The following is a 15,925-nucleotide window of genomic DNA, read 5'->3' on the forward strand; positions in this document are numbered from 1 at the left end:
AGTTGCGAGAAGCAGATCATAGAATGGTTGAAACTGTTGCCCCTAACGTTGCGCCACGGCGTGTGGTTCGTTTATACCTCGTGTCTTCTCATTAAACTTTTATCTCGCGAATATGTTATTGCAATCCGCAGCGGGAGCGTTTCTATAAACTTAATTTAAACTTACGTTTTACACCGTGCTTTGTTTCCCTTATGAACATGCTTGTATGCTTAACTCGCTCCGTTCTCAATTGTTTAATTAATTTTTTGCTCTTCACTGTTTGTGGCTGTTCCTCCATTTCCCCCCACTTCGTTCTTTTATCTTGCGAATATGTTATTGCAATCCTTAACGGGAGCGTTTCAATAAACTGATTGAAAATAGTTTTGCATTTACCTTTTTAGTAAAAGGCGAGCTTTTAAGCCTGAGAAATCACCCCGTAAATGCACACGTTTAATTGGACATGTGTTAATATGTATGGTTACACAGTATTAAAAGACAGTGAACAACGTCAGTTACCTTTCTTCCCGCGTTTGATAAAAGGTGAGCTTTTAAGCCTGAGAAATCACCCCGTAAATGTACACGTTTAATTGCACATGTGTTAATATGTATGCTTACACAGTATTAAAAGACAGTCAAAAATTAACGTCATTTACCTTCGTTCCCGCGTGTGACTCGTGCTGTAAATGTCTTCCTTGTTTTTAGTTCACGTGATTACGTAGGAGGCGTGATGACGCGATACGTGACTCCGCCTCCTCCATTACAGTGTATGGACAAAAAATATGTTCCAGTTATGACCATTACGCTTTGAATTTCGAAATGAAACCTGCCTAACTTTTGTAAGTAAGCTGTAAGGAATGAGCCTGCCAAATTTCAGCCTTCCACCTACACGGGAAGTTGGAGAATTAGTGATGAGTCAGTCAGTGAGTGAGTGAGTCAGTCAGTCAGTGAGGGCTTTGCCTTTTATTATTATAGATTACACATGCCAGAAAAATAATGTAATTCTATGCTTATATAGTCTATTAGGACTACAACTTAAATGTAGCTATGAAAAAGCTAAATTAAAATAATGTTTATAGCAATTTTTAAAATGTTCCACAGCATTAGCCTGCTGAATTACTATTGGCAAAGTATTCCAGATTTTAGTTCCATAACACCACTTCTTTTAAGCTTGGATCTTATAATTTTAAGCAGACTACCTTTAGAAGATCTAAAGTTAAGAATTGTAGTGTAGGGGGACAGGCATTCTAAAATATAGGAAGGGGCATGATTATTTAAGGCTTTATACAACATTAGTAGTATTTTAAAATCAGTTTTAAATGACATGGGTAACCAATGAAACAATGGTAAAACTGGTGAGATGTGCTCAGATTTTCTTTTTCTACTTAAAATTCCAGCTGCCTCTTTCAGCACTAATTGAAACTGACTGATGTCTTTTTTAGGTAGCCCTGTTAGGTATGCATTACAGTAATCTACATGACAAAATAAAGCATGAACTAATTTTTTAGTGTTTTGTAATGTTATAAGAGGTCTAACTTTTGCTATATTCCTTAAGTGAAAAAATGTAGTCCTAGTAATCTGGTTAATATGCAATTTACAGTTTAGGTCAGAGTCAATGATTTCCTCTAAATTCTTTACCTCTGCTTTGACTTTTAAACTTAAGGGATCAAGTTTACTTCTACTACCCTTGCTATTTCCATATTTGCCAGTAACTAAGATTTCTGTTTTTTCCTTATTTAGTTTGAGAAAGTTAGTTACTACTCATCCATATGGACGTCCTAATAGGGCTTTGGATCAGAGAGTCAAGAGCATCAGGGTCATCACCAGGGCCGGATTTATATGAAAAGAGGCCCTAGGCTATTCCACTTATGAGGCCCTTTCACCTTCCATTTTTAAGTTTGTAAATTACATGAGAGATAATAAAATTTTGCTAACAATTTGAATGTAGGCCCCTCTTAATCTTGAGGCCCTAGGCTGAAGCCTAGTTAGCCTATAGGAAAATCCGGCCCTGGTCATCACACACTATTGATATATAAAGCCAAATGTCATCTGCATAGCAGTGGTAGCTCACCTTCTATTTTGAAACAATGTAGACTGAAAAAAGCAGCAGACCCAAAATAGATCCTTGTGGTACACCATATACAACATCATAGATTTCAGAAGTATAATCCCCACAACTAACAAAGAATTTTCTACCTGTTAAATAAGACTGAAACCAATTTAAGAAGGCCACCCATTGTCTAAAGTGATTTATAAGAATACTGTGGTCTATGGAGTCACATGCTGCACTCAAGTCTAAGAGAACAAGAACCGGTATACGGACTCCACATTAACCCACGTATTATTTAGTACTTTAACCAGTGCAGTCTGTACTCTGATTTGTTCTAAAATCTGACTGAAACTTGTCAGGAATAGAATGTTTAATCAAATAATTATTTAGCTGCTTAAAAACTGCCTTTTCTAGAATTTTACTTAAGAAAGGCAGGTTAGAAATAGGTCTAAAGTAGTCAGAGAGAGAAGAGTCAAGATTATTTTTCTTGAGCTGAGGTTTAACCAGTCGGGTGAATAATTACTGACGCAATATGGTCAATATTATTTTTTTATACATGGTGCAAATTAAATGTCTTGTATGCTTATCTTCAGCAAAATGTATATTAAGAGAAGTCAGGTTTGAGTTGTTGTAAAAGTTTTCAAATAGGCTTGTATTTTGGAAACAGAGATAGCTGTGAATTAATAGTACTTTTTATACCATTCTTTTCTTGTTGTGCACTGTGCCTTTATAGACACAGATAACTACAAACAAATTACATAGAAAATAGTACAAAATGTTTAATGAAAAAGTTGCAACCCTTTACACTGACTGTTGTTCTTCAAAACAATGATTTTGGGGACATTCCTCCAGTTTCTGTTCCTTGAAATAGTGAAACTTCAGGAAATGAAGCATATAAGTACCATTTTTGTACACATTTGTGATCCAAGTACAGCACATTCAGTGAAGGACAATATACATATTTCAATGAAACATGATTCTTCTACCTCATTCCACATAATAAATATTTACGTGCAATATGTATTGGTAAAATCACATTACTATGTAGTTAAGAGTAATGTACTGGGTGAATCATATTTGTCTTGTGAGTTTATGGCTAAACTAGGGGGTTCCCCCCTGCTTGCTTCGCTCACCAGCCACTTTGTGTCTCTGCCACTCACGTTGTGATGAGGGGGGCTGAACGCACCCCAAGAAGACACAGTCCCCCCTCCGAAACACCCTCTTAAACAGTGCTACAATGGGAAACAAATACAGTTTTTTTTACCTCCTCTTTGCTCGATCAGCTGCTGGATTGCTGATGCTGCCATGCCATGTGATCCGCATCTTGTGCGGCACTTCGAACATTTAAAAGCCTGTACAGCAGCTGTCCTACTGCTTGCGTTTTATTTCCAGCCCCGGGTGTGCTTAAATCTTTTGGCACAAAGTCTTGTCTCGTGAGACGTGAGTTCTTGATATTTTTTAGTTTATAATTTAAAAATAGAATAAGAATCTGAAAATCTAACAACATCACATTAAAGTTCGATAAATTCTGAAAAGAATGATACCAAACATTTATATGCAGGTTTTAAAATAAGCCTGATTTAAAGTGTGACAAAAAATGTGACATTAAAAACGTCACAGTTGCTCTTTTAGGCTTAGGATTTTATATATAGAGAGTAGATAAAAAATAGAGAAATCTTACTGTAATCAAAGTAATCATGTAGTTGTCAAAGATGCTGTTACAATCATTTCTGTGACATATTGACAGGCAAAAAGAGCAGAAATCACACAATGAGGAGATCTGGAAGAAGAAACAGCACTTTGATCTGTCTGTCAATGATGACTTTCTAAGAGCAAAGAAGTTCTAATTCGTAAAGGCTCTTTTTTCTATTGTATAATATTTCAGCTATACTTTGAACAACTTTGAATTCTATTTGGGTTTCATTCTGTCATGTCAAGAAATAAAACAAAAAGCTTTGGAGCTTCAGTTAGCTTAACAATATTGGCTTCCTGTCAGATACACACAATCATCTATAAAACTACGCTTTTAACTTACAAAGTGGTCAACACCAAGATCTCAGAAAACCTGTCAATAATGCTTATCACATATGCAGGAGGTACTTAGTGTAGTCCAGTGTATAAGGCATTGGACTTTAAGCCTGAAAAGCTCCCTATTTAATGTTTGCTTTTAACTCACTGTGCAATGCCAAGTAAACACTAAAATACTTATATTTACTCGTACATATGGTGGTTTAGTGGTTCTCAAGCAACCAGATTGTAAGACTTTTCAGTATAGTCTTCTTACCAAACATAATGGATGTCTTTATTAGGAACAAATGTAGTATAATGAAGAGTGGAATCACAACCAAAGTCTGTATTTTCCCCAGTAACGTAGCACTATTTAAATATATGAACTTACACTTCACTAGCTGATGCTCACTTAAGCTTGGAGTAGTCAATGCCTTGATTTTAGAGCAGGATTTCCTTATTAAAGAAAGCGATACGCCACAAGCCCTTACTAGATGGAATTTCTTTCTTTCTTAAATGCAGGAAGTAAACCAAACTGTTTTTCCAGAGTTACACTTTTATATAGGTCTTGGGTCACATGACCAAAAGGGATATGTCACTCCTTGGTTGTGATCTTATTTTACAGAATTGCTTCCTGCTGGCATACACTTCACCCAGGGTGTGCCCATCTGCTGATGCTGGTCCCCTACAGAAACAAGAACACTCTTTGACACATCTGGAGTCCTTTGCCTTTTTCATTTTAGTTTTTCCTGGGCTCCCAGATCGAATCTTTTGCAGAGATGTAGCTAACTACGAATATACTGTATATATACCAGTAACGATAATGTGCAGTGAATACACTTGACTTGAGCATTCATAGTTTTCATACTTTTTCTCTGTAGGTTCAGCATTCGTTTGCTCACAGGTTGATGCGCTAGCTGCTTTCTGAGCAGCTCTTCTTTTCTTCACCCTAGCTGCCCACTTCTTCTCTTCTTTTGTCGGCATCTTTTCGCGTTAAAACTGATTAAGTCAGTGTTTGTGTTGCAATTACTTAGTATTAGTTTTCTTTAATTTTTCACTTAAGCTGGCACTTAAGTCTTAATTCTGCCTCAAGAAAAATTTAAGATATGAAGAGGTAGGGGAACTGATGGTGAAGGTTTTAGGAAATGAAAATGGCACCCATACATATGCACCGCATGGCCGCCCTGTGGCCACTGCTGAGAGTTGATTCTACAATAAAATAAAATAAAAATTAAAAGAGGAATAACCTTGGAGGTCAATTATCACCCCGAAAGTGGATAGTAGAGGTCACGTAGTATATGTGTACCAAATTTCAGGTCAATAGGTCAAACGGTTTGCAAGCTACAGGTGATTTAAAATCCTGGTCAGACAAACGAACAGCCACGGTAACATATTATGTATAAAGATATTATAAATATATAAATGAATGTGTTAAAAATACCGTCTAAAGGCCCTTTATTTGTAAAACAGGACACTGCAATACTATTGTGGTTATCACTATTTCCCTACAGACCAGAGTGCTCGGTTTGAGTCCCAGGCTTCACACACCATTTACATTGTGATGGACTGGCTCCCTGTTCAGCGTTGATTTCCTCCTTGTGCCTTATACTACTAGAATTAGCACCAACACTGTCCATCCCTGAACTGGAGAATTGGATTAAAAAATGGATAAATAGATGAATGGATGTTTGGAAAATAAGGGGAAACATCCTTGATATCTATAATCTATGATAATCCTTACTACACAAATTTTGTTGAAGTCTGAATTATTCTTGTTGCTTCTATTCAGTTTGTAGTTCTGGTCACAAAAGTCCATCAATTCTAACATTTAAATGAAGACTCATTATTCCTCCTTTTTGCCTATATTAACTTTCTTTAAAGGATTTTGCTTGGCCTTATAGTGTTTAATTGTCTCTAGTATCAAATTATTCTTATTTTATAAAGTTCCCTTTTTCTGTTAATACTGTGTTCTTGTTTCCACTTGTGCAACTGTTATAACGTTATTCATACTTATGTGTTATAGCTTTTTTTTGTCAAGTGCTTTATCATAAGGACAAACTGTTAATGGTGGAGTAATAGCCTTTGCTTTGAGGTCTGTCCTTAATATCACTGAATATTTAGTGAACTAAACAAAACACATGGCGGCACATTCTGATTTGCATTGATGTCATGGTTTCAGTTTATTACACTATTAAAATGAGACAAATATTTACCGATGTATTCCAAATGCTTTAATTGTTAATAGCGCAGATATTGTTTTCATAAAGCACAAATACATATTGTCTTTTGTGTTAATTGTTAAGGGGAAGCTGACCTTTCAATGGAGAATTTGATCTGCTCTGTCATTTCTTTGATGATAATTACCACCTCAGCATCCAGCTGTGGTTTTTCAAAGCAGCCTCACAAAGCTAACAGATGGGTGTTAAATGCAATAATCTGCCTCAGAGATTTGGCTCTCCGACTGCATATGCTTTTAAAGTGTGAACCTTCATCTTGATTTCACTCTACATAAAGGAAAGCAACTGATTTCTGCTGTAACCGGGAATGGCGCAGTAATTCTTAAGAGTCTTGTGGCCTTATTAGAAATACTCTTTCAGTTCTTCGTTAATGTATATTGGAAGGTGTGTACATCAAATTTCAATTTCTCCATGTAAAGTGTAAACTTGAAATGATTGCTTCTTGGGTGACAGCTTTCCTGCTAGTGCTACATTAACTGGTATAAGCAGCAGCTTCTAAAACTATAGTGAAATGAGTAGTTCCATAGTTAGAAGTTCTGTGCGAGTCTACCCAAGTCCAGTAATTTGGACAGTGATTAATTAATCTTTTCTTGACTGCTATACAGTTGTAATGCACAATAATTTGGTATTCATCTTGTACCTAAAACTGTTTCAAGGAACTCATCATGCCTGGCTTTGGATTGTGACATAGGTGGTTTCATACAAAGTAAAAATGCTTGGCCTTGACCAGGAATTTTTTGATAATGAAGTAGTGCTACTAAGATATGGAGCCTTATCTGCTTTAAATCAGCATGTAAGCAGCATATTGTTCTGTATTAAAAGATTTTAAATATTTTTCTGTGAAATCATGTGCCTTTCATTATTAGCATTATGCATTGTTCTGGAATAAATTATCCCCTGAATTTATACAAGCAAATGTCCACTTAATATGGTGACACTGAAGAATGGTTTTCTCATGAGTTTTTAGACAAGAAGAATCAGTGATACAATGGCAAGCAAGAAAAAAATAACAAATCTTTAAGTTGATGTCATAAGGAACAGTGAAAGTTTAGAAAAGCAGAAAATCACTCACAAGGCAAAATGAGTAAAGGAAGACCTTGGCTCAAGTTGAAACATCATTTTTATGAATATAGGGAGAGATGCCAGTCAGGGTGTGTGGTTGGATGTCGCTGGAAAGTATCAGAGCCAAAATGAGATAAGGAAAAACTTGAAAATAAGAATGTACAGTATGTGACATAAGGGCAGAACAAGTACTGCAGCCTCATATGCTGCTGTCCAGCAAATGTTGATGAAAATATTTCCAGATATTCAGATAAGCAGCTGTTAGTCCATGTTAGAATTTAAAAAGATTATAAATTAATGTACGTATTTTTATAATTAAATTGTTAAAGTAATGCTGCATGGTATTTAATTATTTATTAAAATCGGTTAATAAATGCCAGATGCCATGAGTCTGGCAAGAAGAGTATTTACTTATATTTGCATAAAGTTTAATCAAGAGTTTCACTGGTTTCTAAAGGATTAGAGAGTAAGAAATGCAGAAGGAAAATTACCTTAGCAAATTATTTGACACCTAACAGCTTGTGAATAATGATGTTTGTAAAATGCTACTGCACAATATATTATTTTTTTGGATTAATTATTAGTCTTCAATATTTGGCAGACACATTTATCCAAGGCAGCTTATGAATTCAGGATACAATATAACTCTTTGCATACTTGTTTATCTTTGCATTTGGCGCATGGACATGTTAAATGACTTACTTGGTATCACACAGTACTGTAGGTTCCAAGCAGGGATTGAGTTAGCAGTCTTCTGATATAAAGTCTGGTGTCCTAACCACTATTACACACTGCCTGTTTATCAATAACGGCAGTTGTGCTGCCTCTCACTGCCGAGATTTCAGGCTGATAGATACACAGATGGGATGCTATCTGTGCAGAGTTTGCATGTTCTCCCTGTGTTTGTATAGTTTTCCTTTGGAAGATTTTCTTACACAGACAACATATATGCTGAATGATATTGAAATGTGCCTAGTGTTGTGCATAATTGTGGCTTGTAAAAGACTGGCATGTGCGATCCTGGAAATCTTTGTACCTTGTGATTGGTATTGCAGTGAAAGAATTAATCTCTCCATGTCCAAATACTGGATAATCATACTAAAAAATTGGAGGGATGGTAAATATTTTGTTAGCCCTCAAAATATAAACTGCAAAAAAATTATAGGAACACTTTTTAATCAGAGTCAAAGTCAAAGAAACTTCTGGGCTATTGATCTGGTCAGTTAAATAGCAGAGGGGATTGTTAATCAGTTTCAGCTGCTTTGGTGTTAATGAAATTAACAACAGGTGCACTAGAGGGGCAACAATAAGACGACCCCCAAAACAGGAATGGTTTAACAGGTGGAGGCCAATGACATTTTTCCCTCCTTATCTTTTCTGACTGTTTTTTCACTAGTTTTGCATTTGTTACTACTGGTAGCATGAGGCGATACCTGGACCCTATAGTGGTTGCACAGGTAGTCCAACTTCTCCAGGATGACACATCAATACTTTCCATTGCCAGAAAGTTTGCTGCGTCTCCCAGCACAGTCTCAAGGGCGTGGAGGAGGTTCCAGGAGACAGGCAGTTACTCTAGGAGAGCTGGACAGGGCTGTAGAAGGTCCTTAACCTATCAGCAGGACCGGTATCTGCTCCTTTGAACAGGATGAGCACTGCCAGAGCCCTACAAAATGACCTCCAGTAGGCCACTGGTGTGAATGTCTCTGACCAAACAATCAGAAACAGACTTCATGAGGTTGGCCTGAGGGCCTAACGTCTTCTAATGGGCCTTGTGTTCACTGCCCGGCACCAGGGAGCTTTACTGGCATTTGACATAGAACACGAAAATTGGCAGATCCACCACTGGTGCCCTGTGCATTTCACAAATGAGAGCAGGTTCACCCTGAGCACATGTGACAGACGTGAAAAGGTCTGGAGAAGCCGTGGAGAACGTTAAACTGCCTGTAACATCGTTCAGCATGACTGGTTTGGTGGTGGGTCAGTGATGGTCTGAGGAGGCATATCCATGGATGGACGCACAGACCTCTACAGGCTAGACAATGGCACCTTGACTTCAATTAGGTATCGGGATGAAATCCTAGGACCCATTGTCAGACCCTATGCTGGTGCAGTGGGTCCTGGGTTTCTCCAAGTGCACAACAATGTCCAGCCTCAAGTGGCGAGAGTATGCAGGCAGTTCCTGGAGGATGAAGAAATTGATGCCATTGACTGGCCCCCAAGTTCGCCTTACCTAAATCCAATAGAACACCTCTGGGACATTATGTTTCGGTCCATCCGACTCCGCCAGGTTACACCTCAGACTGTCCAGGAGCTCAGTGATGCTCTGGTCCAGATCTGGGAGGAGATCCCCCAAGACACCATCTGTCATCTCATTAGGAGCATACCCCGACATTGTCAGGCACGCATACAAGCACGTGGGAGGCCATACAAACTACTGAGTACGACCTGGAGTTGCTGCAATGAAATTTCAGCAAAATGGACTAGCCTGCCGCATCATGGGGTGTCTTTAAATTCAGCCCTCTGTAGGTTGATCATTTTCATTTCCATCAAACGATGTGGCATCCTTTCATTCCAAAAACATTACCCAGCCCATATCAGTATGGATATCCAGCATGATTTTTTTTTCCTATTGAGATCTGATGTGTTTTCAAAGTGTTCCTTTAATTTTTCTGAGCAGTTTATATTCAATTGTATTATCAAGTATTTCTGTATTCAGAGATATTGTGTTATCTATCGGAACACAAATGTTGAAAATATTCTTGTAATGACAGGAATTCAGAAAAAATCAAAATGTAGAAAGTCAACATAAAAAAATGCCTGCAAATAAGTAAGCAGAGTTTCAAAATGGATGGATGGATGGATGTTTGATTAAAATGTGACTGTTTTTTTAATAATTCTCTTCTGTGGAGTTTTTCCAAATTAATTAAATCAGAGAAATTATCATATCATAGTAAAGTGAGAAAATCCATCATTCACTCTTTATTGTTTCCTTCTGTAGTCATGTACAGTGCATCCGGAAAGTATTCACAGCGCATCACTTTTTCCACATTTTGTTATGTTACAGCCTTATTCCAAAATGGATTAAATTCATTTTTTTACTCAGAATTCTACACACAACACCCCATAATGACAACGTGAAAAAAGTTTACTTGAGATTTTTGCAAATTTATTAAAAATAAAAAAAATTGAGAAAGCACATGTACATAAGTATTCACAGCCTTTGCCATGAAGCTCAAAATTGAGCTCAGGTGCATCCTGTTTCCCCTGATCATCCTTGAGATGTTTCTGCAGCTTAATTGGAGTCCACTTGTGGTAAATTCAGTTGATTGGACATGATTTGGAAAGGCACACACCTGTCTATATAAGGTCCCACAGTTGACAGTTCATGTCAGAGCACAAACCAAGCATGAAGTCAAGGGAATTGTCTGTAGACCTCCAAGACAGGATTGTCTCGAGGCACAAATCTGGGGAAGGTTACAGAAAAATTTCTGCTGCTTTGAAGGTCCCAATGAGCACAGTGGCCTCCATCATCCTTAAGTGGAAGAAGTTCGAAACAACCAGGACTCATCCTAGAGCTGGCCGGCCATCTAAACTGAGCGATCGGGGGAGAAGGGCCTTAGTCAGGGAGGTGACCAAGAACCCGATGGCCACTCTGTCAGAGCTCCAGAGGTCCTCTGTGGAGAGAGGAGAACCTTCCAGAAGGACAACCATCTCTGCAGCAATCCACCAATTAGGCCTGTATGGTAGAGTGGCCGGACGGAAGCCACTCCTTAGTAAAAGGCACATGACAACCCACCTGGAGTTTGCCAAAAGGCACCTGAAGGACTCTCAGACCATGAGAAAGAAAATTCTCTGGTCTGATGAGAAAAAGATTGAACTCTTTGGTGTGAATGCCAGGCGTCACGTTTGGAGGAAACCAGGCACCGCTCATCACCAGGCCAATACCATCCCTACATTGAAGCATGGTGCTTCAAACCTGCTCCAGAGTGCTCTTGACCTCAGACTGGGGCGACGGTTCATCTTTCAGCAGGACAACGACCCTAAGCACACAGCCAAGATATCAAAGGAGTGGCTTCAGGACAACTCTGTGAATGTCCTTGAGTGGCCCAGCCAGAGCCCAGACTTGAATCCGATTGAACATCTCTGGTGAGATCTTAAAATGGCTGTGCACCGACGCTTCCCATCCAACCTGATGGAGCTTGAGAGGTGCTGCAAAGAGGAATGGGCGAAACTGGCCAAGGATAGGTGTGCCAAGCTTGTGGCATCATATTCAAAAAGACTTGAGACTGTAATTGCTGCCAAAGGTGCATCGACAAAGTATTGAGCAAAGGCTGTGAATACTTATGTACATGTGATTTCTCAGTTTTTTTATTTTTAATAAATTTGCAAAAACCTCAAGTAAACTTTTTCACATTGTCATTATGGGGTGTTGTGTGTAGAATTCTGAGGAAAAAAATGAATTTAATCCATTTTGGAATAAGGCTGTAACATAACAAAATGTGGAAAAAGTGATGCGCTGTGAATACTTTCCAGATGCACTGTATCTATTCTTGTACCCAAGTCACACAGTGACTTACTTTTTTGCTCACTGCCATGCTTTTCTTATTCTTCATGTTACTCAGGCTGGTCTCTCCACCAACATCTTCCAAACAACCTGAAATGTGTTCATTATGGTAGGAACAAGCCCTGTATGTAACATCTTTTCATTACTGCAGGCTAACAAAGAAGAAGAGAGTTTGCTTGGCAGTACTATTCATACTACTAGTTTGATCCAAACATACTATGGTAAAATTTATTCAGTACTCTCTTTCTTTTCATTCTTATACCATCTTACATTAGAGGAAGTCATTTTAAAATATCTCATGAGGGTAACCTGAATTTTAACAGAATGAAGCTGTTTCCCCCTAGCATTAGCTTTTCAGGTAAATTACAAGGCTCTGCACCGAGGTACATTTAAAAGAAGATGTGGAGCAACATGTAGGGACAACAATACATAATGTAGTATTTATGACATTATTTGTTAAATGATGTTATTTTTACATGCGAAGTGTATGCGATGTACTGAAATTGAAATTGTTATACTAAGTTAAAATAAAATGTGATGCCATATTTAAGGATCATTTTATTTTTATCGTATCACTTCCTCTCACTGGTGTCTTTTGCATAAAAATTTTGCTGGAGCCTTATTAGAATTTTCATTTATGTGCTCAGACTTTTACAACATTTACATTAATTTACTTAGCTAATAATGTTTGTACCTCTTTTTCAAATCACTAGCAAGACATGCAAATTCATGTACCATTCACATACCAAGAATTCAATTAAACAATTGGATGAATGTTGGCAGCTAGTCTGTCTCGCCTGGCACTAAACCATTGTGATACCCCCTGACATGATAATCATCTGTCAAAATACAGCAAAACAGATTTAAACATTAAATAATCAAGTGTTTGGCTATGAAGTGCCTCAATTGCAAAAGGAACACCACACGTTTGGAATCAAACAGTTTTGACATGGAAAAGAACAAGCCATAATAAAACTGACAGAATGTGCAGACTACACACACCGCATGACTGGAACACAAGACTTGGAAGCTGTCCAGTAGCGGTGCTAACATCATGCGCTTAGGTGTTTTCAGATCCGCATGAAGCTGACAAACGACTGAAGCAAGCTTTTCTACATACCTGTCCTTTCCAGCCGAGGCCCAGACTTCCTTGATGACTTGCTCAATTGTAGCACCGTCATATGGCTCCTCATAGGCGGTGAATGAAAATGTCAGTCAACAGAATATCTTGCTCTCAGTGCATACCTTGTATTGATCTGTTTTATTTTTTTTCCCCAATTACTGTAGCCACCCTTTAAAAGAGCAAATGATACTAGACTTTTTGTACCTTTTTGCTTGAGTGTACTACATAGCCTTTACTGGGAAAAGCTCAAACCAAACACATGATGCATTTAAAAAAATAATAATAATAATAAACTTCATTTTATTAATACAAATAAGGGACTCTAGTCATCAAGCCCCATTGCTAAACTATAAAGTTCAGGTTGCACATATGCACACATACCCACAGGGAAACTTAGAACACTGCAGGGCCAATTCAGCCTTGAGCTGGAAATAGTCCTACAGCACCAGGCATGAAGACGATTTCACGTACTACAAAAAGCTGTATTTTTCTAGATAAGGAACAGAGAGTTTGATGGAAAATTGAAAAAAAAAATGCTTATAAAGACAAAGTTCTTATAAATATTATGTTAAATTACTGAGGAATTTGTACACTTTCAATGCATAACATCAGGCTCTTAGTGAAGAAACATTACTGCTTACTCTGCATATTAAGGTAAAGCCAAATATACTAAGTGAGATTATTATACTGAAGTAATGTAAATTCTCAGTGTTAGTGTCTAGTTTATTCATAGAATTTGACCTAGTTAGTTTCACATTTCACATTGTAAAATTATAATAAATGTGGAGAACAATGAAACTTCGAAACAGACAGTACACATGCAGTAAAGTATTGATTTTTTGACATCATGTAGTGTCCCTGCTACAGTAAATATCTTTTATTATGTTTTCTCAACAGAGAGAATCATGAGTGAAGTATCAGAGAAGCAGGATCAGATGATACCATGAAGAAAAGTTCACAGGTCCTCTGTTGCCTACTGCTTAGTAAGTGTGATGTATTTTGTCAGCCTTTATCTGTTGTTAAGGACAAAGTGTGAATATTAGCTTATCTCAGCAAGGCTAAATACAAGGCGGGAAATTAAACTGACAGAAACTCCAAAGTAATCAGTGTACCCTGATGGTCTTCATTCTTTTTCTGAATTTGCATATTCAAGTTTACGTTTATAGTTACATGTACAGAGTACACTGCAGTTCTTATTTATATTATCAACGTGCAATGCTAGCACCATGATCTCTGGTAAATGGTTTTAAGAGATGAGAGAATGGGGAGTCTGAGGGAGATTCCCATGCATTGTTGTGGGGATCTGGAGTCTGTCTAATGCCTGATTAATTGAAACACACAGCTTAGTAACCCAGTCCCTGTTTTAGCATTTCAATCATAATAGATATCATTAGGTGTTTTATAATACAATGTATATTTCAGAATAAACTATTTAACACTGTTCCTCACCCATGTACCATTTATACAGTGGTGTGAAAAACTATTTGCCCCCTTCCTGATTTCTTATTCTTTTGCATGTTTGTCACACAAAATGTTTCTGATCATCAAACACATTTAACCATTAGTCAAATATAACACAAGTAAACACAAAATGCAGTTTGTAAATGGTGGTTTTTATTATTTAGGGAGAAAAAAAAATCCAAACCTACATGGCCCTGTGTGAAAAAGTAATTGCCCCCTGAACCTAATAACTGGTTGGGCCACCCTTAGCAGCAATAACTGCAATCAAGCGTTTGCGATAACTTGCAATGAGTCTTTTACAGCGCTCTGGAGGAATTTTGGCCCACTCATCTTTGCAAAATTGTTGTAATTCAGCTTTATTTGAGGGTTTTCTAGCATGAACCGCCTTTTTAAGGTCATGCCATAGCATCTCAATTGGATTCAGGTCAGGACTTTGACTAGGCCACTCCAAAGTCTTCATTTTGTTTTTCTTCAGCCATTCAGAGGTGGATTTGCTGGTGTGTTTTGGGTCATTGTCCTGTTGCAGCACCCAAGATCGCTTCAACTTGAGTTGACGAACAGATGGCCGGACATTCTCCTTCAGGATTTTTTGGTAGACAGTAGAATTCATGGTTCCATCTATCACAGCAAGCCTTCCAGGTCCTGAAGCAGCAAAACAACCCCAGACCATCACACTACCACCACCATATTTTACTGTTGGTATGATGTTCTTTTTCTGAAATGCTGTGTTCCTTTTACGCCAGATGTAACGGGACATTTGCCTTCCAAAAAGTTCAACTTTTGTCTCATCAGTCCACAAGGTATTTTCCCAAAAGTCTTGGCAATCATTGAGATGTTTCTTAGCAAAATTGAGACGAGCCCTAATGTTCTTTTTGCTTAACAGTGGTTTGCGTCTTGGAAATCTGCCATGCAGGCCGTTTTTGCCCAGTCTCTTTCTTATGGTGGAGTCGTGAACACTGACCTTAATTGAGGCAAGTGAGGCCTGCAGTTCTTTAGACGTTGTCCTGGGGTCTTTTGTGACCTCTCAGATGAGTCGTCTCTGCGCTCTTGGGGTAATTTTGGTCGGCCGGCCACTCCTGGGAAGGTTCACCACTGTTCCATGTTTTTGCCATTTGTGGATAATGGCTTTCACTGTGGTTCGCTGGAGTCCCAAAGCTTTAGAAATGGCTTTATAACCTTTACCAGACTGATAGATCTCAATTACTGCTGTTCTCATTTGTTCCTGAATTTCTTTGGATCTTGGCATGATGTCTAGCTTTTGAGGTGCTTTTGGTCTACTTCTCTGTGTCAGGCAGCTCCTATTTAAGTAATTTCTTGATTGAAACAGGTGTGGCAGTAATCAGGCCTGGGGGTGGCTACGGAAATTGAACTCAGGTGTGATACACCACAGTTAGGTTATTTTTTAACAAGGGGGCAATTACTTTTTCACACAGGGCCATGTAGGT

General features: G+C 38.1%; 1 protein-coding gene across 2 annotated transcripts in view; it reads left to right on the forward strand.

Moving 5' to 3' along the window:
• The window catches only part of tmem108 (transmembrane protein 108), a 333,338-nt gene that overhangs the window by 176,630 nt on the left and 140,783 nt on the right, over positions 1-15,925 (forward strand). For both annotated transcript variants that reach the window (XM_028804027.2, XM_028804025.2), the window contains one exon: positions 13,917-14,002. In XM_028804027.2, the coding sequence (XP_028659860.1) occupies positions 13,963-14,002 (40 nt within the window). In that variant the 5' untranslated portion in view covers positions 13,917-13,962. The remainder of the gene's footprint in view (positions 1-13,916; positions 14,003-15,925) is intronic.

This window comes from Erpetoichthys calabaricus, chromosome 6 (assembly GCF_900747795.2).
Source record: "Erpetoichthys calabaricus chromosome 6, fErpCal1.3, whole genome shotgun sequence".
NCBI classification, from domain to species: domain Eukaryota; kingdom Metazoa; phylum Chordata; class Cladistia; order Polypteriformes; family Polypteridae; genus Erpetoichthys; species Erpetoichthys calabaricus.